Source organism: Equus quagga, chromosome 7 (assembly GCF_021613505.1).
Source record: "Equus quagga isolate Etosha38 chromosome 7, UCLA_HA_Equagga_1.0, whole genome shotgun sequence".
Lineage (NCBI taxonomy): Eukaryota > Metazoa > Chordata > Mammalia > Perissodactyla > Equidae > Equus > Equus quagga.
The window spans coordinates 61,284,080-61,307,052 of record NC_060273.1 but is presented as its reverse complement, the minus strand read 5'-3'; the positions used below and the strand labels follow the sequence as shown (position 1 = coordinate 61,307,052).

The 22,973-nt window shown below is 42.7% G+C and overlaps 1 protein-coding gene across 8 annotated transcripts in view; it reads right to left on the bottom strand.

The window, feature by feature from the left end:
- The window catches only part of ATP10B (ATPase phospholipid transporting 10B (putative)), a 285,082-nt gene that overhangs the window by 63,702 nt on the left and 198,407 nt on the right, over window positions 1-22,973 (bottom strand). For all 8 annotated transcript variants that reach the window (XM_046667349.1, XM_046667350.1, XM_046667353.1 and 5 more), the window contains 2 exons: window positions 7,090-7,175; window positions 3,040-3,146 (listed from right to left, as the gene is read on the bottom strand). In XM_046667349.1, coding sequence (XP_046523305.1) covers window positions 3,040-3,146; window positions 7,090-7,175 — 193 coding nt within the window. The remainder of the gene's footprint in view (window positions 1-3,039; window positions 3,147-7,089; window positions 7,176-22,973) is intronic.

Sequence of the window (22,973 nt, the reverse complement as noted above, 5' to 3'; positions counted from 1 at the left end):
TACACAAGGAAACAAATAAAGAAGATAATTACAGTTAGTAAGAAGTCTCATGAAATAAACAATAAACAAGGGGCTAATAAATAAGAAACGACGTTGGAAAGCATGGTCTTGGAAGGCTTCTCAGAGGAGGTGACATTTAAGGGAGACCTGAAGGGAGAGAGAAGAGTTGGGAGAGAAGGGTTTTAGGCTGGGGGAACAGTACATGCCAAGGCCCTGGGGCAGGACAGTGTTTGAGGCCAGTAGTTTTCATACTTGTTTCTTTGCCTAAGGTGTTGTTGTTGCTTGTGCAAGAGTTGTAGGTGCCAGAAGCCTCCACTCAGCACTCCCCCTGAGGAGCTCCACTCCTATCTTGGAGTTTTGCACAAAATTCTGTTCAAAGAAAATGTGAAAACTACCAATCTCACACAGTCACTCGTTTTTCCAGTTGGAAAGACTGAGGACCAAAGAGTACAAGGGACCTGCCCAAAGCGAAAGAATAAATTAACACCAGAGCCACGGTGAGAACCCAGGATTCTGACTCCCCGTCTATTTCTCCCTCCAGCAACTGGGGTACCCAAGCCACACAGCTCAGAGCTGAGAGTCAGGCTGAGACTCTGTCTTCAGAGCCTGCCCTTCGGGCTGTTAAATTGTAACTACCACGCTATACTTCTCAGCAGTCAGATTAGAAAATACCAGTCTCACATTTTCTTTGCAAAATTAAAGAAAACCAATACAGCAGCGCCAGCAGTGAATGGCTTTAATGCTGTTTATCTGGTTGCCTTGTGGATTTAAAGTGGTAACAAAACAGTAGGAGTGAGCAACTCTAGGCTTCTTAAATTAGACTCAAGTCGCTGCAGTTGTGGGCTGTGGGGTTTCTGCAGCACTGTGAGCACCGGGCGGCAGCATGGTGGCCTTCCCGCCTGCCCCAGTCTCACCCCATATAAGGGGTCCTGGTACTACACTCTTCACCCCCTGCTCACCTTCTGAGACCCGTGTGTTCTTTTGGTAAGAGTTGGGCTCAAGGGTGAGGTGGTGTAGTGTAGTGCTTAGAATATGGGCTCCAAGCAGAGCTTGGCTCCATAGATACTTGACCTTGGGTTACAGAAATTAATCTTACGAGACAAGTGACCTTGGGTGAATTAAGCACTTTGTACCTCAATTCCTCATCTGCAAACAGGACATAATGGTTATGTGTGTGTTTGGGGTGGGAGAATGAGTTAACACACACAAAGTACCTAAATTACTTCCTTGTACGCAGTAGGAACTCAATAAATGTTTGCTGTGAGGAACACATACTTTCATGCTGGATTTCTTCCTTCTGGAAGGCTCAACTTGGCCTTTTTGGGCCTTGGACTCTGAGGCGTTCCTATTTTGTCCATCCATGTTATCAGGGCAGAGAATGTGACTCTAGACCAGTTGTTCTCAACCCGGGGGATTTTACTCCCCAGGGGATATTTGGCAATGTGTCAAGAAATTTTTGATTGTCACATCTTGGGAGGTAGTGTTAGTGGTATCTAGTGGGTAGAGATCAGGAGCGCTGCTAAACATCCTACAGGACAGCCCCCTACCACAAAGAACAATCTGGACCAAAATGCCAATAGTGCCAAGGTTGAGAACTCCTGCTCTAGATAATAACACTAAAAACAATTAGTACCATTTTTGCTCACACTTTTTGAGAGCCAGATACATGCCAGGCATTGTGTTAAGCCCTTTTCACAGATAATCTCATGTGAATCATCCCTTTGGGTTGAAAGTGTAACCAATATCCCTAGGAACATGCAGCCAGGAGGGGATTTCCCCCCAGGCAGCCTGACTCCTCAGAGCCATGATTAACTCTCTCTCCCATTCTACCCCTCCTACGCCTGTCCCGTCACCCACTGAGTTTTGCTTCTGATCAGGCAGAGAAGCAAACTCCAAGCCCGTGAGGGTTTTTGGTGGGGCAGGGATTGCTGCAGGCAGAGTTCATCCTCAGTGCGTCTACCAGATGGCAGTGAACTCCATTGCCAAAGACGCTTGAAAGCAGTCACCTGAACTGACAACCCCCCTCCAGCAAACCAGCGAAAGGAGGTTCCATGGTGACACTATTTTTTTTAACAATCTATTTTTCTTTGACAGTCCCAAAAAGTGAGTCTTAGGGTAGATTGATGTTTAAATGCTCTTCCATGTCCATCAAAGTGGGGTTCTACTGATTCTAAAACAAATCAAACAAAATAACAAAAGAGCAAAATATTTCAAGATGTCCCAGTGAGTGGAAGACCCAGGGAAATACACTCTGGAGTTTTCCAGTGAAGGCAGACACTCCAGGGAGACTCTTTCCTCTCCAGCGGGAGAAGTCTATGGTTGTTGACGTAACACCACTTATCTGTTGAGTACCAACTGAGGGCTGGGTGCCAGGTACTGGGGATACAGCAGTCCCAAGACTGCCCTCTAAGACTTTGGATTCCATCATGAGAAGAGCTGCTATCTTTTTTTCATTGGAAAGCAAAATCAAAGTGGGAAGGAGAGACAGACAACCCTAAAATAAATAAAGATGATGATAAATACATAACTGCAAAAGCAACCACTAAAACCCACTGAGCCCTCACTTGCTAGACACAGTTCTGGTGCTTTTCATTCATTGGGGCCTTTGATCCTCACGAGTGCTCTATGAGGAAGACACAGATATTCTTCTCATTGCAGAGATGAGAAAAATTGAGGCACAATTTTCACAAAAAGGTGAAATTGTTAGGTTTGGTGAGGTTATTCTTCAGGCTTAAGAAGACATTCTTCATCCTGCCTATAGTTAGTGTCACAAACCCAGGAGAGGAGAATGAGTGTGATCCCGCTCCCTGTCTTGTTCAGATGAGTCATGTCATCTTGGAGTGTAATCACGTTTCCTACGGACCACGGGAGGCAAGGGACTCCCAGTCTCAGTTTGCTTAGCTAAGAAATGGGAAGTTACATGACTCTACCCTCTTAGAACTGTTGTGAGTTCCCACTGACCAAAGATGGATTTGGAGGAGGGGAGGGAGGAGGGAAGATAAAGGGAAGGGACAAAATAAGCTGTTCAGGATCAATGACCTGCATAGATGACAATGCCAACAGCCACCTCGGTGTTTCTGATGGTGCAGCCTCGAAGCAGAAGACTCTCACTGCCAAAGCCGGTCCTGGTCTGGTCAGGATGCTCCCTGGGGATGAGGAAAGACAGGGAGTGGTTTGATGGCCTCTCCACGCTGTCAGAGGTGAGCGTCACACAACTAGAAGTGGTGAATGAACACCATCCTTCCCCTCCCTCTTTCTCAGAAGAGGGATGTTAACTTGGAATCGAACCTTCATGTTCAATTGCAGCTCTTCATTTCTCCTGGGAGGCCTAGAGGTAGCTGGACCATAAGAAGGGAGTTATCCACCCATAAGGAAATCATCATTTACCCACCTAAAGGCAGAGCTCTGCTGAAAAAGCCTTGGCTTCAACTTTCACACTCAATATAACGGTTTTAGGGGCCAAGTGTGGGGGAACTGGCTTTTGGCCCTGCAAGGACTGGCACTGAGTCCTCTTAGGCTGTGTTCACAAGCTTATTCCACCTAGCTGCTGGTACCAGAACCACACAAGCTGAATGTCCAGGTCCGTGGAAGATGCCAGGCAGCCCTGCCTCTTATACCTCGAGATGAGTGAGGAGGGGCAGCTCGCAGGCCTCTCTCATTGGAGCTGCATCTTTCACTGGGTCTCTCCCTAAACTAGACTCCTCTTGCTCTGTCTCTTGTGAAATACACAGACCTCACAGGAGGTGGACAGTGGCCCTCTGTGCAATGTCCTGGGAGGCAGCTTCTTAAAGCGGAGAGGTTTTCCCCTTCTCTAGTCTCAGGGAGCAATGGAGTTTTCCACCTCGCACTAGAAACTTCTGAGTCCAATCAGCACCAGTCATTCCCTGGGGTCTGTCCCTTACTCTAGCCTATGCCTTTCCTTCCAGATTTTCAGGAAGTTTAAATATAACTTCCCCACAGCATTGGGGAGAACAGAAAAATGATAGTCTCTTTCTAGGTCTTTAACATTTCATTTCTCTAGGTTGCTTATAAGTTTTTCCTGTGAATTAACTCAATTGAGCCTCATGACAACCTGATGAGATAGGTCATGTTATCATATCCACTTTATAGATGGGGAAACTGAGGCAAGTCCATAGAGCTAGTAAGTGGCAGAACGGGGATTGAAACGCAGGAAGTCTGGCTCCAGAGCATTATATTGCCACTCATTGTGCCTTTTAATATCACTTATTCCTTACCGTGTTTATAAACTATATTTACTCATCTTATTTGACTCGTCATAGCTCTGGGAAGTTAGCAGGGTGATCATCTTCTGGTGAAAAAGCTGAAGCTCAGAGAGGGTGAGAGGCTTTTCCAAGGCCACACAGTTAGTACACGGGACATCCTAGGACTCGGGAACCCAGGCCACAGACACCAACTCTCATGCGGTTTTCACTGTGCTGGGGTTCCCTAAGTAGTACCCTGTTAACTTACTGATCAGTCACTCTATTTGCAGTTCTTCTGACTCTAATGAGAAGATTTGGTGCGAGTATATCATCAAGCCTTTTCCAGCACTTACTTATCTTACTTTCCAACACAGAGGCAGCTTTGGCAAGTTGGAGTCAACAGTTAGAATATAATGATAATCGTTGTGGTCTCATTAATTTTACTATCACCTTCTATGTATAGCAAGTGATACTGGTTTCCCATATGACCAGGGATATAAATTTTCCTTTCGAAATAAATTAAGAAAAAAATAAGTCAAAAATTTGGTAAAGTTTAGATGTTTTATGAATGTGACACAAACCATAAGGATGGTCCAAGAATGGCTGAAGCTTAGGCTCCACCTGTCTTGATCGAGGAGGGGCTGGCTCTGGACAGAATCTTGAATAAGTCACTGTCGGTAGCTAGTGGTTTAAGGAACATTTTTATGATGCTCTGAGGTGATACCATATGACAGTGGCTTCTACTTCTCCTAGTGGTAAAGTTCCTTTTTTAATGGATGGTAGAAAAGGATTATCTATCTCCGGGCTGCTCAGCGTTTCTCAACCTTGACATTATTGACCTTTTGGGTGGGGTCATTCTCTGTCGTGGGGGCTGTCCTGCACGTTGTAGGATGTTTAGTAGCATCCCCAGCCTCTACCCGCTAGATACCGGCAGCACCCTTCCCAGGTGTGACAACCAAAAACGTCTCCAGACGTTGCCATAGGTCCCCTGGTGGTGGGGGAGGGCTTGCGAACCACTGCTTTATAGAGATCTTATTGTTTAAAAGTTGCATTTTCCCGTCTGACACTCCTAATCTTCTAATAGAGCATTAAAAGCTGTTCGTTTTCTAGCCAGCCTGGGCAGTCACAGGAGAACTCCTAAATGAAGGGGACCCAAAGAAGCTTCTGGGAACCTGGAGGCATCAGACCTGTGGTTTGCTCAGGAAGAGAGCGCACACCATCTGAGGGTGCTGGGCCCGAGGATGTTCTCAGAGCCTGATGCCGAGGCAGGACCACAGAGGAGAATTCCCCATCATCCCATGGGTTGGCTACTGGGCTGACCAACAGGACGTTTTAGGGCTCATTCATGAGGCTCGGGCAGGTTGGGGGTGAAGACGGGTCTCTAGGGGCAGCACCCAGGAAGAGGAGGTGCTGGGCTTTGGGTGCAGCTGGGAAAGTTCTGAGATGGGGGGACAGACCCAGGCTGAAAACTGAGAAAGGCTGACTGCTGGCCTGAGCTGTTTGGGGGACCGAGGATCCAAACAGGAACCCAGCAAGAAGGATGTTCTCTAAGAGGAAAGAGAATGGCTCCAGGCGTGGGTGACTGGGGACGACCCAGATCCCAAACCTCGGCCATGAGGGGTGGACTCCTTGCCGGGGCAGGCGGCCAGCTCTACCTTGTCAGATGCCTGCAAGGAATCTTCCTCTTCCCCGAGAGCCCTTCTCTGCCCGTCTCCACCTGCTCTCTCTGTGCATTTTACAAGCAATTGAGTTTCAAAGCTGCTATTTCTCTTGTATTGTTCATATCCTTTGCCGTCTCTATCACTCCTCATGACATCGCACACAGCCTGAGAAAATGTGGGCGGAGGGAAAGCATCGACATCTGCCTCCTAAGAGGCCTTCTTAAGCCTCATTCCAGCCCCTCTGGGTAGAGAAGTCGTCATAACATGGCTGAGTTCTGCAATGCACGACAACAGAAAATCCATGAGTTGGAATGAAAAGACCTGGATTTAAGGCCTGGCTTTGTCTTGAACCTGCTGTGTGCCTTTGGGTGAATCTTGAAAAGTCTTAGATGATCAGACTCCCTATCTGAAAAATGAGGATCATAATACTCACTTTCCTGGCTTGTACGGATGAAATGAGATGATGTTCTGTGAAAGTACTCTAAAAACTGTTAAAGCTCTAAGGACATTTATTCACATCTGTTAGCATTGCTCTTTTTTGGTCTTTCTTGCAATAAGACTGGTCATCTGATGTGGGAGCAGAATTACAGTAAAATTCTCAGAACCAAAGCTGAGGAATAAGAATAACAATGATTACAACAGCAGTAGCCACCATTAACTGAGTATTTACTCTGTGCCATTTGCTGTGCTAAGGACTTTGCCTATGATAAACAATTTAATTCTGAGAAAAAAAAATCCTGTGATGTAGGTATGATAATCTTTATTTTACAGATGTGGAAACCAAGGTCCAGAGAGGTTAATTAATTTACCCAAGGTCACACAGCTTGTAAGTGATAAAACCTGGTTTCAAACCGCAGTTCTGTCAAACTCGAGAGTCCCTGTTCTTATCTACAATGCAACACAGGCTCTTTGAGAAAACTGATCTTAATTAGATCACACTTGGTTTCTCTGAATCAGAGTGTAGTCTTGATTTTGATGCTATTTCACTAGAGTTCTGAAAAACCCATTAGTGAATTAAACCCTACGAGATAATTAACTGTCACTTCACCAAAAAAATAATAGGAAAAGTTTCCCAATTTACTTAGGTTTCTCTAGCCTTTCTTTGTGACAAAAAGAAATAAACTTCCTCAGGATCTGGATACTTACCTGTTTGGCCATTTCGAGAAAAAATGTTTTCTAGTTGCAGAGGAGATATTTACTAGCAGACATGGGCATTAGATACTTACATGTAACCCTTAAATTTGTTGAGGTGGTTGTTGGGTTTCTCACACACGATGGTGTTGTGGAAACGTTCCGGTTCGAACTGTATTTCCTGCATGAGAGAGGACGCTGTGAGGTTATTAAGTCAGAGGGATCTCATTTTATTTTTATTTCTTTTAAAGATTGGCACCTGAGCCAACATCTGTTGCCAATCCTTCTTTTTTTCCCTTCTTCTTCTCCCCAAAGCCCCTCAGTACACAGTTGCATATTCTAGCTGTGGGTCCTTCTGGTTGTGGCATGTGGGATGCCCCCTCAGCATGAGCTGATGAGCGGTGCCATGTCCACACCCAGGATCCGAACCAGCGAAACCCTGGGCCGCCGAAGCAGATCATGAGAACTTAACTACTCAGCCACGGGGCTGGCCCCCCGGACCTAGTTTTAATAGGATCATTGGGAAAGCTAATCAGTTAGAACCATTGCAAATAAAGTAATACCTGCTTTGTCACACTGTGATAGCTGTAATGTGTTAGAAGAAAAAGTTAAGTCCTCATTAACGAGGAGAAAGTGTACGCAAATGAAAAGTGAGATGCACGGCAGAGGGAAGTCCCTGCCCTGATCACATTTCTCTGGCAGGCCTGAGTTTGAATCTCTAGACCGCATTGTCCAATAGAATTTGCTGGAATGATGGAAATGTGCTCAATCTGTGCTGTCCAGGATGGAAGCCACCAATTGCTTGTGGCTGTTGAAGGCTGGGGGCATGATTGAGGAACTGATTTTTAAATTTTATTTAATGTTGATTAATTTAAAGTTATATAGCTACATGTGGCTAGTGGCTACTACATTGAGCAGCACAGAAATAGATGATCAAAAAAAAAAAAAGATCATAAATCACACCAACCTCGAGAAAGCCACAGTTAAGATTCTTGCATATATAATACTTCCAGGGGTTTGAAAATAAATAACCACATACACACACTTATGTATGGACACACATTTATACTTATGCACTTCAAAAATGAGATTGTGTTCATGCATCTCGAACATTTTTACATTACTAAATTTGTCTACATCTTTATTAACAGCTGCGTAGAAACCCATGGTATGAATGCCACTGTATTTCACTTAATCATTTCACTATTGAACATAAACATTGTTCTAATTTGTTTTGCTATTGTAAAAATGCTGTGAAAATAGTAGCTAATAAAACAAAATAAATAGTGTTTGCTGGACTCTTATTTCTGCCAGACACTGTAACGAGAGTTTTATACATTATTTATTTTCAAGGTTACAATTATTCAGTGAAGTGGGAACTTTCACCCTCTCTTTTTAGAGATGGGAAAACTGTGGCTCAGAAGGGTGAAGTAGGCCACCCATGGCCATTCCAGGACTAGGATTTGACTCCGAGTCTGACCGCAGACCCTCTGTTCTTTACTTGCACAGCACACTGCCCACCTACCCCCACCCCCTACCCCCCACCACCCTGAACATTCTCGTAGCAAAGTATTTTAAATACATCCTTGACTCTTTCTCCACTTTTTCTCTTTCATTAGGTATTTCAGTTGTACAGTCTCTTATAGTCCAACGGGGGAGAAACACAACTGGGGGCAAAGAAATCTTGATTTCTAATTCTACCTCGCATTGACTAATACTGCATTTAACTCTGGAGCCTCAGTTTCCTCATCTGCAGAATGGGGTTAACACCTCTTCCCTTGTGCATCTCCTTTGTACCCTAGAAGATAGAATTCATGGGGAAAGTTTTGAAAGGTGGCGCATGCTATGCAAATAGAAGGAAGCGGTGCTAAAGGCACAAATGGAAATAGTTTCCTGGGTAGAGCTTTTAGCACGGGGAGTGAATTTATCACTGCAAACTTCAAGGTCCAGCTGTTGGAAGGGGTAAATTGATTAGAAGAAATGATAGCATTTCCTGGCTTGGCGTTAAATATACTGTCCATTGGATCTGTGGGGGCGCCAACATAAATAAACTCTCCACTCACTTGAAATAAATTACCCATCCACGAGTTTCTAAAAATACAGTCCTTTTCCCTCCAGGTATCGATTCTTTCAGGGACAAACACTTGCCAAGTTCTGAGATGATGACAAATTACGCTGTAATTTGTCAGTTGCTTTCACGCCCCTGATTAAGCCGTGTGCGGTGCTCCCGATCCATACCACGCGGCTCATTGCTGACTTTCTAAATCCAAACTCATTTCAGAGATGAGTGGCAGCTAATGATCCTGCTGCAGTGCGTCTCCGTTGTCTGTTTCATCACGCAGGGCGGATTCCGGGCAATGGCGACGTTTGCATCTCTTGTCCCTCATGGGGCTTCCCAGTGACCTTCCTCCTGACACGTCCCTTGCTCTCCTTTTCTTCTAGGCACTGGCCTTGGGTGCTCCATCTGACTCTCTCTCTGCACAGAGAGGTGACTTCTCCCTTTCTAGCTACCTGTTCCCTGGGCTCCTTTCTTCCCTCCCCGTGATGGGTTGTGGAGAGGGGCGCATGCGCCCTGTTGTTTGCGAAGATGACCCCTCAGGATTGCTTGCGTTTAAGGATTTGCTGTAGTTCACCCCAGGGAGCTGCTAGGAGAGTCCAAGGACAGGAGGGGTGGGGGGAATTGCCAAGTCCTACACATCTGTCAGAGTCCTTATTTTAATCTTGTCGAGGAGTTTCTGATTCCCTTCTGATTCACTACCCCACAGCTTTCCTTAGCTGGTGGATGGAGCCCGCCTCATGGATTTTTCTGACCCAGCCTTTTATCTGAGGCGCTTTCCTTGAGGAAAGTCTCACTAACAGACAAAAAGCCCTGGGGAGCCATCGGGGCACAGGAAAAGATAAACCCTTTCCAGAGACAAGAGTGTGGGTCTCTGTGGTTCTTTAGTCCAGACCCACCTACCTTGAGCACTTCCTGTGTGCCAGGCAGCTGTCGTTAAGTTCTCACAGTAACCTTAAGAGGCTTGGACAGATGTGCAAATGGAGACTGAAGTAAAGCAATTGTCTTATGGTTGGTAACAGAGACACAACTGCAATTTATGTCATCAGAATCCAAAGCCAGTCATCATCATCCTTATCATCAATACATTTATTCCTCTTTCTCCTCCTCCTGTTATTTTTATTATTGCTGCAACATTTACTGAATGCTTATTATGTGCCAGGAACCAACTAAATATTTTGTACGTGCTATGTCCTTTAATTCACACAATAACTCTGTCAGGTAGGTACTGTTGTTATCCCTATTTACAAATGAAGGAACTCAGGCTTCGGGAGACTCAGTAATTTTCTCAATGACACACAGTTAGCAAAGCAGGAAGACAGGCTTTACCCCTGGGACTTCCGGGGCCATACAGACTGCTCTTTTAAACCATCATGTTATTTTGATGCACAAAGGAAAGATTAGCATTTAAGATCTCCTCTGGGCCTTGTTTCCTTTTCTACTTCCTAAGACTGAAGTACCTGACATAGTAAATGAATTCATATGAGTGGAATTTGAAAAGAAACAAAAACAAAACCAAAACCAAGAGAACAGATTGATGGTTGCCAGAGGCGTGGTGTGGGGGGTGGGTAAAATGGGCGAAGGGGGTAAAAAGGTACAAAGTTCCAGTTAAAAAATAAATAAGTTATGGAATGTAATGTACAGCATGGTGACCATGGTTAATAACACTGTATTGTGTATTTGAAAGTTTATAAGAGAGTAGATCTTAAAAGTTCTCATCACCAGAAAAAAATTATAACTATGTTTGGTGATGGATGTTAACTAGGCTTGTTGTTATCCTTTTACAATATGTACAAATATTGAATCATTATGTTGTATACCTGAAAGCATGTCAATTATATCTCAATAAAAAATAAGCAAACCGCAATACCTAGAAATCATCATCATCATCATCATTATCATTATCACCATCACTCTTTTGAATTCGGGTCAAATAAGGAAGAATCAAAAACTAAATTACATATTGTCATGCTGATCTTTGATTTACTTCAATCCAGTGTTTTTTATTTCCTTGTTTCTAAAAAATTTACTTTTTTGTTTTATGAAAGGTTTTGCTTTTAGGCATTGGCTTACTCTCATCATTTTTTCTAGCATCTACATAGACATCTGGTTGGGAGGCATGTCAAGGCTTTTCTAGACCAGGATATCTCCACCTTGGCACTCTTGACATTTTGGGCTGGATAATTCTTTGATGTTTAACAGCATTCCCGGTCTTTACCAACTTGATGCCAGTAGCACCCACCTCCACTCCCGAGCATTGTGACAACCAAAAATGTTGCCAAATGTCCCCCAGGGGACAGAATTGCGAATTGCTCCAGAAGAAACTCCAGGCTAATGTGAGATGAAGTTGCTTAGATGGAGAACACATCTATCCTATCTGTCCAACAGGAGAGGATATGATAGGATTTTTTTTCTTTCTCTTCAATTGGGAAAAGAGTTAGGTCTTATGACTAGGGGTTCCTAATGACTTGTAATAAGTGAAATCTATATATATCACTCTATACTATAGAAACAATTACAAGGTGGTTTTCTTGCAATGTATGTACTATTAAGCTTAAAAATAAAAGAGGATTGATAATGAATAAATAAATGAGCCATGGGGGGGAAGTGAGAGAGGATCAGAGAGAAGGGAGAGGTTATTGACAAAAATCAATTATTGCAGCCATAAAACAACTCAAAGTTCCCAGTTTAGCCCAGGTGTGTCAATGGCGGTGTCTATAAAAGCAGAGGAAAGTGGGCCAAGTGTTAGCATGTAATGACTCTCCTGGGTTAAGGTACTCCTCACTCACCTATGGCCCCGAATCAGCAAGCTGCCTCCATCCAGGGCCAGTGGGAAGGCCAAGCTGAAACAGACAGCTGAAATACATTCCAGTAGCTAGAATTGGCCCTTTCCCTTCCACTAGCCTCAACTTTTATTTTTCTAGGCTTATTTTCCACTTTTTTTCACAAATAAAGTTAAAGTTGATCAGTAAATAGGATTACATAAATGTATCAATGATCTTTTGAAATTACTTGTGGTAGATAGTTGTTTTCCGGCTTCCCACCTTCCATTCTACTCTCCTTTCGTTAAAAATCCATTGATATCCTTTTGGGAAACTCTCTCTCCTCTGTGATTTGTAATCTTGATGAGACTATAAATCAAGATGCCCTGCCCACTAGACTCTCCCACTGTGGGACTTTGACTTGAGGGAAATGACTCAGGGAGGGAAAAACAAATAAGACCATTAAGTAATCGTTGCTACCGATACTCAGCCACTGCACTGAGGATTCTTGGTTCTAGTTTCTAAGCCTGAGTCTTTAGATTTCCTTTGATTCTGTGAGCCATATCATGTGCTTCTCCCCTTCCACCCACCTCCCTCCACATTATTGCAATAATTCTCTTTTGCTTAAGCTAGCCAGAGTCATTTCTGTTGCTTGCAAATAAAGAATCTTAATTGACACAGTGGACTACTCAGTCCCATGGGCACACCTAGGCCTCTAAAAAAATAATGATGTCTATTTATTTGGTAAAATTGCAGCTCACAAAATGTTGCCCCTTATTTACTTGATCTTATTTGATCTTCCCAACTCTCCTTAAAGTGTTCAGGACAGGTTAGCCCCATTGAATTGGAGAGAAAACTGAGTGTTGATTACACTAAGTAACTTGCCCAAGGTCACACAGCTTGTGAGCACCCAGGTGTGTCTGATTCTAAAGCTCGTACTTGTCCTCTGTTTGATGTAAGCATTTAATGCTGTCTGCCTGAAGAACAAACCCTGTGGGCCTTTTTCATGCCTTCTTTGCAAATTTTCCATATTGACAGTTCTCTTAAAATTTCATTGCCAAGCCCAAGGTTTACACCTCTTAAGGACCCATCTGTTCACCACAGACCACAGCAATCTTCCCTTCCTTTGAACCTAGATAATTCCTAATATCTACACCACTCACTTGGAACTTGTAACGTGTCACACTTTTAATCGTCAAATTCCAGGCTGTTTCTATAAGCCAGTTGGAAGATTAAGCATTGCAACTTGTCCATAATTGCCCATATGCACCAAAAAGCTGTCAGTAGATAGAGAAAAAATAAGTTTCACACATTGATGGTTTTCCAGTTTCTGAGGAATTCTTGAGATTAATAAATTACAAATCCATTTAAAAAGGGCATCAAATGCATTGTAGCTTTTTGTTTTAATTTATTTTCTTAAATAATGGACACTGAAAGGACAATTACTTTCACAGAGGAGGGCTTAGGGGGTTAGGGTTATCAAAACTTTTTCATGGTCACGAAGGGTCTTTATGTTAGAAAGAAACCAGAGACTCACAGCCTAAGTTCTTAGAGGATGGGAAGTATGTCTTAGATCACTTTGAATCTCCTCCTTGGCCATCAGGAAATATTCAAGAAAGATTCTGTGAAGAAAGACAGATCAGCTAAATGCTTTCCTCAAACACAGGATGCATTTATTTCTTGAGTTTTTACTATGAGCCAGGGAGGTATGTGGAAAAGAAGAGTTGGACCAGTATCACCGGGCTTCTGTGCGGCTCTCAGAGTCTGTTTCTACACAACCCTCAGGCTAGATGACTAGAAGAACCACCCGGGGGTGGGGGTGGTGAGGATGACAAAGCAGCAACAGTAACTCATTTATGGAGTGCTCATGTGGACTTTGCAAGGACCGAGGGTTACAGGCTACACAAACAATGCCAACACAGGCAGCTACGTAGGAGATACACTGCAAACTTAGAAGAGTACTAATTGAAAGTTTCGCTTTTTGCTTTTTTATTTTTTTTTAGTATACTTGTTTGGGTAAATGGTAGAATGAAATGTTCTTCACGCCCCAGCTGCTGAGCCAGGTGACTGAGCTTTCCTTCCTGGCATACAAATTAAACAACACTCTGATTTCTGAGAATCCTATCCGGAAAGTAATGACTGTTACCAGCACTTGATAACATTCCTGCTTCCGGGTCAGAGTTCTTTTCAAGATAACCCACAGCAGAGAGTGACTGGCAGTTACTTTCCTCTCTGACCCTGGATGAGGAAATGGTCTGCATATGCAACCACCCTGAGTCTCCCTGCCTACCCCGATGATGCTCACAAAAGCACACAGATTGGGCTGGAGTGCTGTGGGGAAAGACTCCGTCTAAGGGTTCCTCATAGTCTGTGTCCCCTTTTCTTAAGTGAAAGCATATTCTGATTCCTATTCAGGGCTAAGACTAAATTTAATCTTGAAATCTTGCTATGACATTTTCCAACATATAAGGCATGCGTTCGGCATGCTAAAGAAATACTGGAGAAAGGATGACTTCTTCTGTCATTCCTAAAAGGAATCAATTCAGTGTTTGTGGGATTATTTGTTAACAATTGTCTGTGTAATTTCCTGTTAGAGTATACAGTCACGGTCTAGAATCTCTCTGTTTACCCAGCTCAAGCTACAGCGCTTGGCACCCAGAACGCCCTCAATCAATATTTGGTGAATGAATGAGTGAATGCATGATGTCTGAAATATGGGTGGCTGCCACCAGATGGGCAGTGGTGTCTTAAGAAAGTGTTGCACAGACAAATCTTTTCTGTACAAATTTTCTTGCTGTGGATGATAGAGATACAAGAAAATGACATGAGATCCAATGTTTTGCACCTCACATTTTTGGCAAAAGAGGTCACAAAGAGGAGAGTATGAATTCCAGTTAGAGAAACTCTATAATAAGTTGTTCACAGAAGATATGCTCATAATGTGTCACCCCTGCTGATAACAACAACAAATCCTATGACAGTATCTGGCTATAGGAAGACCTCATCAGACATTGGTTGAGTAAATGAATTTATCAAATGAACTACAATGAGGTTGGCTCAATGGTTGAGAGTGGCAAGAACAAAGTCTATGTTCTTGCACAGAGAAAGGAGTGATTCACCTGGGTACATTATAGAGAATTAGAGAATGCTGCCTAGGCAGAGAGAGGGCAGACAGGAAAGAGGGAATGCCACTAGGGGCTCTAGGAGAGAGATGGGGGACATGGGGCCCCTCTCCTTAAGGATCGTTGACCTTGGTCATACATAAGTTAGGCTTATATAGCCCTGATGTGTAATGGATGTAATAGATACTTATTACTGTGCTGCTCAGAACTCCCCTGACTCATAGGCAAATTTCAACCATGAAGTTGAGGTAGAGGATGCCAATCACAGAATCCTTCCCCTCTGGCCAGTTAATTGGTCTCAGGGTGGGTACATGACACCAGCCAGCCTAATCAGTCTCTCTCCCTGGGATGCTTTTCAATCTAGACAACAGGGAAGGTTCCCAGTCCCTCTCTGGGGGTGAAGCTGTAAGCGCCCATTTATTGGTGCCATGTTTCCTTCCACGTGAGGGAAGTTGGTTTGAGAGATCGAAGCCAATCATGAAGAGAAACACAGACAAGAGATGGGGATTGTACTGACGGATTCCAAATTTCTGGTTCTACATGACCTGAGGCCCAACTCACTCTGTATTCTTCCAATAAATTCCCTTTTTGTCTAAGATACTTTGGGTTGGGGTTCTGTTACATGCAACCAAGAATCTTGACTAATCTTTATACTAAATAGGTATGGTTCTGCTTTGAGACACCAAATATTTCCTATGTTGGCCTGAAATGCCCACGATAATCCTTAGTGGTTAAGACAGTGAAGGCCACTGTTCAAATGTAAATACGTTATCATGGGGTATGGAGATAGAGGGAAGGAGGAAAACTTTGGGCTATCACCCACCAGCACCTTACTGTGATTACATCTTTCACATAACCTAACAGAGCTTCCTCATAAGGCCCTAAAGGGATGGAAATGGAAAAAGACTTTCTAACAGAGGTTTGCAAATAGTGCTAAACATTGGGATGAGGGGTCTCCTGTGTCTGTGGTGCGTGTGTGTGTGACGTATGTGTGCCCACACCCCAGTAGGACTCTGGAAGAGAGGGGCACCAAAAGGAAGGAGGTCATAGGGCAATAAAAAATAAAAGTAAGTTTTTTGTAGAGTTGCATCCATCACAGTCAAATTATTATTATTGTAAATAATCATAACCAGAACACATAGCTCTAGCATTTTCACATATATTAAAACTGTATTTATCTGAGAAATGTAAAGGGATCTAAAAATTACTATAACAATGGGAAAAATAATCAAGTACATCAGAATCAAGTTACAATTCTGGCTCAACACTATGTTAGCGGGGTAATCTTTGACAAGATTCAGTCTCTCTGAAATTTAGTTTTCTCATCTCAAAAATGTTGCTCATTCCTTCTTTTTCTACTTCCAAGGATAGCCCTGTGTCCACTATTCAAAGGGTGTTGTGTGGTACAGTGGTGAAGGACTTTGCCGGATGCAGGGGAAGGATTTACATATTTAATATTGAGGAGGTTGAGTAAAAACCCCCAGTCCTGAATTTGAATTGAAGTATCTGCATAATTCCTGATGTATTTAATCTTTAAAAAAGTCCTAGTTCTGTGCGTTTAAATGGCATAGAAACAATGATTAACCCAACAGCAACAAGGACCGCTAGCATGTACTAACTGTGGTTTCTAAATACCATTTTCCATTGAAAAGGACTAGATCTACCAAAGACTACTGAGGTCATGGCAAAAGAACTCAGAAGTGAATGTGAAGAAGTTCCCACTCACTGACGACAGGGCAGTCAATATACAGATAATAACTGGACTGATTCTACATAAATCAAATATGTTTATATCCATGAGTTCATATTGATACTAAAAAAAAAATCTCATTGGTCACCTTTGAAGGACGCTAGAGAATCAACTCATGCAACACTGACACGTACACGTACTAACACAAATCTAACTGAAGCTGATTTAGGGACTAGATCCAACTACCAATTTATAGGAATATAGCGGACAGGAAAACACGGTATATGACACCACAGGGAGACAAGGCAAGCAGTAAAATCCAGACTACTGGAAATTTTACAGGACAAACAACCTGGTTTATTCAGCAACAAAAACTAAACATGCAAGGGAAAAAATCTGAAAAGGGAACATATAAGAGTAAAAGAGATTTAAGAAGTTAATCTCAGGGGCCAGCCCCGTGGCTGAGTGGTTAAGTTTGTGTGCTCCAGCTTCAGTGGCTCAGGGTTCAAATTCTGGGTCGGACTTAGCCCCACTCATCAGGCCATGCTGAGGTGGCGTCCCACATAGCACAGGCAGAGGCACTCCCAACTAGAATATACAACTATGCACTGGGGGGCTTTGGGAGAAGAAAAAAAAAAAAAGATTGACAACAGATGTTAGCTCAGGTGCCAATCTTTAAAAAAAAAGAAATTAATGTCAACATTTGGCTTTATTTGGATCCTGATTCAAATGAACTGAAAATATTGAATGCTGACTTAAAGTTTCATATCGAGGAATTATTGCTAATATTTTTGGCATGACAATGGTATAACGGTATATTTAAAAAATCCTATGCTTAAGAGATAGTTACAGAAATATTTATAGGTGAAATGTTGTAATATTGAGGATTTACTTCAAAATAATTTTCAGAGGGAAGACAGTATGGATATAGATAAAACAAGATTGCTCAGGAGTTGACTATTGGAATTAGGTGATAAGTACATAAAAATTTATATTATTCTACTTTTGTATATACTTGAAAATCTCCATAACAAAAAATTAAAAGAGCTGTGCCTGAGTTTAAATCTGAACTCAGTCCATTGCTAGTGGGGTTCCCTAACTGTTCTTGCCTCATTTGTCAAATGGGGATATCCAAGTGCCCATCTCATATGGTTATTTACGAGAAGCAGAAAGAGATAACAGGTATAGGACACGTAGAAGAACTGCCTATGGCACATAGTAGGTGCTCAATCAAACTATCTATTGATATTACTTGTTGTTATTATGGACATCCTATATAAAAAGAACCCTAAAATCTGTGATCTCTGGTTAACATTTAAGCAGTAGTCAACAGGTAGAAAGACTATCGTTCTTAAAGGAAATTTGCAACAGCCTGTTGGGGCAGGACTCATTACAAAATCCACGAAGACAGAGGTTTGTCTCTGGTTCTCAAGACAGGCAAGGTTGAGAGGACAGGCAGCTACCTTTTGCTTCATTTGAAGGGCAGCATCTCTGAACTGGGAGGGCCATGAATAATTGCCCACACCACCTCAACTCTATTGGCAAAGTGCTCCTCTGTCTAAATACATTATCAGTGCACGTTCATTGCAGAGGATCCAAGCTACAATGGCTGTTGCCAATCGGGCACATTGCTTAAAAGCATTAGCTATCAGTGGAATACAAGCTAGTTAAAAGTGAGAGTCAATTAAGAATCTGTAATTTGAGCAATAAACAGATAAGCACAATTATTACATTAACCGATGATACCCTAGGCCAGTGCTTTCAAACTTTAATGTGCACATAAATCACCTGGGGATCTTATTCAGCTGCAGGTTCCCGTTCAGTTTGGAATGGGGCCTGAGATTTCGCATTTCGGACAAGCTTTCAGGTGATGCTGAGGAGGCTAGTCCGTGTCTCATACTTGGCATAGCAAGTTCCTGCTTGGCACTGGGAAATGATCCGACACATGCTTCAGTGGGATTTAGGCATCAATGATTTGGTTAATAGATAACCAGGAATATGTCTGATCTGAAATACTAATTGGAAGAATTCATTTCTGATTCTTTGGCTTTTGTAACTGCTTCATTTACCAAAATGATGGCATACATTCATTTTCAGGTGTTAAACGCCTACTGCCCATCATGGAAACCCTTTGATAAAAAAGGTTTCAGGGATCAGAATGTCACCAAAGAGAGAACTACAATTTAATTCTCTAATGAAGTTCTCTTGCCTGCTTGGCAGACCTTAGCATAATCCTAATTTTGGATTCCTTTCCTTTCCCCCCTTTTCTAGCAATGGAATACAGGAATAAATATTTCAAAAACAGGTCAATAATTTTTTAAATTCATATATAGCCCATCATGACGAAAGCTCCAATTGAAAAAAAATTGGCTTGGTCCAAGTTGAATTCTGAGGCAAGGACTAACTCTTGGGCAACCCTGAGAATGATGTCTCATGTCACAGGAGCAAGACTCTTTTGAGAAGCTCTTTCATGTTTATAATTTCATTTGAACCTAGACAGAGAGGGTAAAGAGTGAACTACCTAGGCCATGAGGCTTGTCAACTTCTTAGCCACTCTTCCCCTATTGTGCTTACGTGTGTTTAACAATCCAGGTTAATATTTCCCCCAAATTTCTATAGGTGTGTTAAAAAGTATTGTGTTAAAAAATGGTTCTGAGGTTAAATAAGTCTGGAAAGCTCAGGGTTAAAGAAAGTTTTACTGGGCTCTTGACTCCAAGTCTTCTCGGAGACCTTAGTACGTGAATGGACATTAGAACCTCCAAGAGAGAGTGGTCCACAGGACACAGACATCCCAGTTGGATTTGACCATGAACCTTGTTTTTCAAGAACTCTCTCTTGAGATAAGAGTTTGGCAGACTCCACCTTGAGAATGCTTATCTAGGGGAGCAGGGACAAAGTTTGTCTTATTGACTTTGAATTAACAGAATATAGTAATCTGTTATCGTCCAGAAGATGGTGAAAATGGGTGTGGGTGTAAGTGTGGGGTGGGAAGTTTCTAGACATTTCTGTGGTTGGTAAAAACCCTTTTGGCAAAGTGAAAGTCTCATAGCCAATAGGGAGTTAGAGGGAAAGCAAGCTAACAAAAGCCATTCATATTTACTATCTAAGATATTACATTTCCAAACAAAGCATATTTGTAGGTGTTCAAAATCCTCTCTGAGACAATTGGTGAAATTTGCCTTTTGTGGACCTGAGAGTTTTCGTTTGTAAAATGGGGATAGGAATGCCCACCTCAGAGGGTGGTTGCAAGGACTGAAAAAGACAATGCAGGCAAGAGCACCAGCACATGTAAGAGGCACATAGATGGTAGTTTCGTCCTCATTATGACAAGTGTTTTTTGGAAGTGTGTGAGGTGGCAACTTCCCTTTGTTGTACAGGTTTTCAAGGAGGTGGGGGCAGGTTCGTATTGAGATCATCTAGGGGAACATTTTTTAAATATGTGTGCCCAGACCCCTGCCCAGTCCTGGGGAATCATAATTTAGGGGTGATAATGGGGAAGGATGCATGCACGTTTTTAAAAGTTTCTCCCCATGGTGATTATGCTACATCCTTAACACCTGTAATGTATTTGGGGCAAATGACTAAATAGTAACGCCACCTCTCCTGCAGTAGTCCTGGGATATGTTCCTTGGAATCAAAGCTTTCTGTGGTTACATGTTTAGAAATACTACATTCTAGTACCTGCCTCCTCTTCTCCTTGAGGCTTATTACAGTATCTGAGAAGTTCTGAGGTACGCAGTATTTGAAAGCTTGTAACCTATTGTCTTCTGATCTTATCTGACCTTGCAACATGTATTTTTCTTGTAACTCTCATCAACATCTGTGTTTGGCACATTTGAGAAATACTATAGTATACAGTTAGCCAGGAGAGAATTTTATCTATATTCAGAAATCTTTTTGCACTAAAGACGTAAGGGAAAAGCATGGCAGCGAAGAGCAGCCAAAATTCCTCCTCCCCCGGGAGCTGCTCAAGCCAACTTTTATTCTTTCTGCCACTCACTTGCTACTTACATGTGGGAGGAATATTGAAAACGATGAACATGTGCTTTCAAGTGCGCATCTCTGGGTAAACCCAAGGTAACAGTCAAAGGACCAGGGAGACGAGGTACTGGAAACCTTAAGAGCTGAGACTCTGGACACACCTAGCTTTGAATCCTGGCTCCAACACTTCCTGGCTCAGTGACCTTGGGGAACGTTACTTAACCTCTCTAGGCCTCAATTTCCTTCTGTGTATAAAGGGGACAATAACAGCACCTATCTCATTGGGTTTTTGTGAAGATAAATGAGATAACCATGCAAAGCCTTTAGTAAGGGCTTAATAAAAGCATATTATTACTACGATCACTACTATTATACAGAAACGGAAAACACTCTTGAGCAAAGTGAGGGGGAGAATGAAGAACTGAAACAGAATAGAGAACTCTGGAAAACTCCAAGTTCAAATAAATCTTCTTCCCTTCACAAATGAATTTACCCCTTTTTTGGTAAATCATCATCTCAAATATCCCGTGAGAATGCAGGGTTAGAGTTTGAGAGATGTTATTAAGTTGGCTGGTCGATAGCACTGGAGTGTGAATGACCCTTTCATCTGGCTCTTCAGTCTAGTCAAGTCCCAAACTATCCGACTAATTAATATACCAGAAACAGCTTGGGAGCTGCTGCCAAAGGCAAAAAGAAAAGTGACTGGTTGGAACTCAACAACACAGAAATAGCTGCCCAAGGGAGAGTGAAAAGGACTCAGAATTGTGAGGAGGATGTTGAGGTGGGGAGGCTGAAGGGGCCATTTGTAAGCAACTGCAAGTTTCACCACTCCCAGAACTTTTAAAAAAAATGAAATAGAATAGAAAGTCTCAGAGTGCTTTGCAAGTAGTAAGGCTGGTGGCAGTTCTTTGGACTTACACACATATCCACACACGCATGTGTGTGTGCGTGCATAATGCATATCTGTTATTTTGAGTTATGGTTAAAAAGGCTTGAAAACCTCTGATCTAGAGGAAAGGCCATAGGGCTCTGGGCCCAGAAATAGATCATTATTGCATGTCTACAATGGCTTTGTGACGTTAACCCAGATCCTGCCCTGCCTTTTTGTAAACACTGGGGTGATTTGGTGAATGTGGCAAGGACAAGCAAAGAAGAGAAAACTCAGACGCCAAGCCCCGGTGCAGTGATTGACTCAAGCAGATCCTGGAGCCCAGTGGGAAGACTGAGACGCCATAATAACAGTGAAGAGCAAGATGACAGCGAGGTGGTTGTGGTGGTTCCCATGCCCGGTGCAGTGACTGCAGTCGAGGCAGCAGCAGTAGACCGTTTACTGAGTATCTGCTATTCACCAAACCCCATATTTCGTTCTTTATTTCATTTCAATCTCACAGCAAAACTGTGGGCTAGCTATTATTATTCCCATTGTAAGGAGGAGGGAACAGACTTCTGAGAAGTGAATCAATCATCCAAAAGGGATTTTATGAGAACTACTCATGCGGTGCTTTGAGAGAGGCAAAGAGAGCTATGATGAGTTGTCTTCTCTGAGGCGTTTCAATCTGGCTAACTGAATGCCACCTCATGAGGATCTCTGCGGGATGAAGCACTTGCCTTCTTTCTCCTAAATCCCCTGACTCATCCAGTTCTCTCCAGCCAGAGGCTGGAAGAGTGAAGAAAAGTGATAGAATTTTATGCTTTTCCATGAGCAGAGAAAGGCACTAGATTGGAAATCAACACTTACAAGGGGAATTTTAATTGAAAATTGGAATATCACACCCAGTAGCAATCAGTTAACACACATTGCCTACAAACGCCATGGCTATTTACTGCCTACTATTTACTGCTCTCTTACTATGCTCTCGTCTTCATGCTGAGTAATTCATGTACATATCATCTAATCTTCAGAATCACCCCATTCAGAGGGTAGTATTTTTGTCTCCATTTTACAGATGAAGGAACGAAGGTGTGAGAGGGTAATAACTTGCCTAAGGGGAGACAGCTAATAAATGGTGGGGTCAGGCTTTGAGGCCAGCTCTGCCAGACTCCTGAGCCTGGGCTGTTAACCACCAAACAATAATGGTTGTTTGAATAGTGAATAATGATGTCCAAGGGACCGTACATGTAAGTGTGGGGATTAAATAAATGTGTCAGTGATTGCTCCCTGTCCTCAAGAGGTTTCAGTACTGTTGAGACGGTAAGATATACACAAATGGAAAAATAGTCAAGAATACCATACTGTGGCTTATGCTGGGGTCAGAAGAGTACAGGAGAAGATTTATGGGGTGAGAAATTGCTGGAGCTGAGCTGGGAAGATGAGCAGGGATTGGATAAGGACAGAAAAGGGGGTGGTCCCAAAGGAACAGGTATTAGA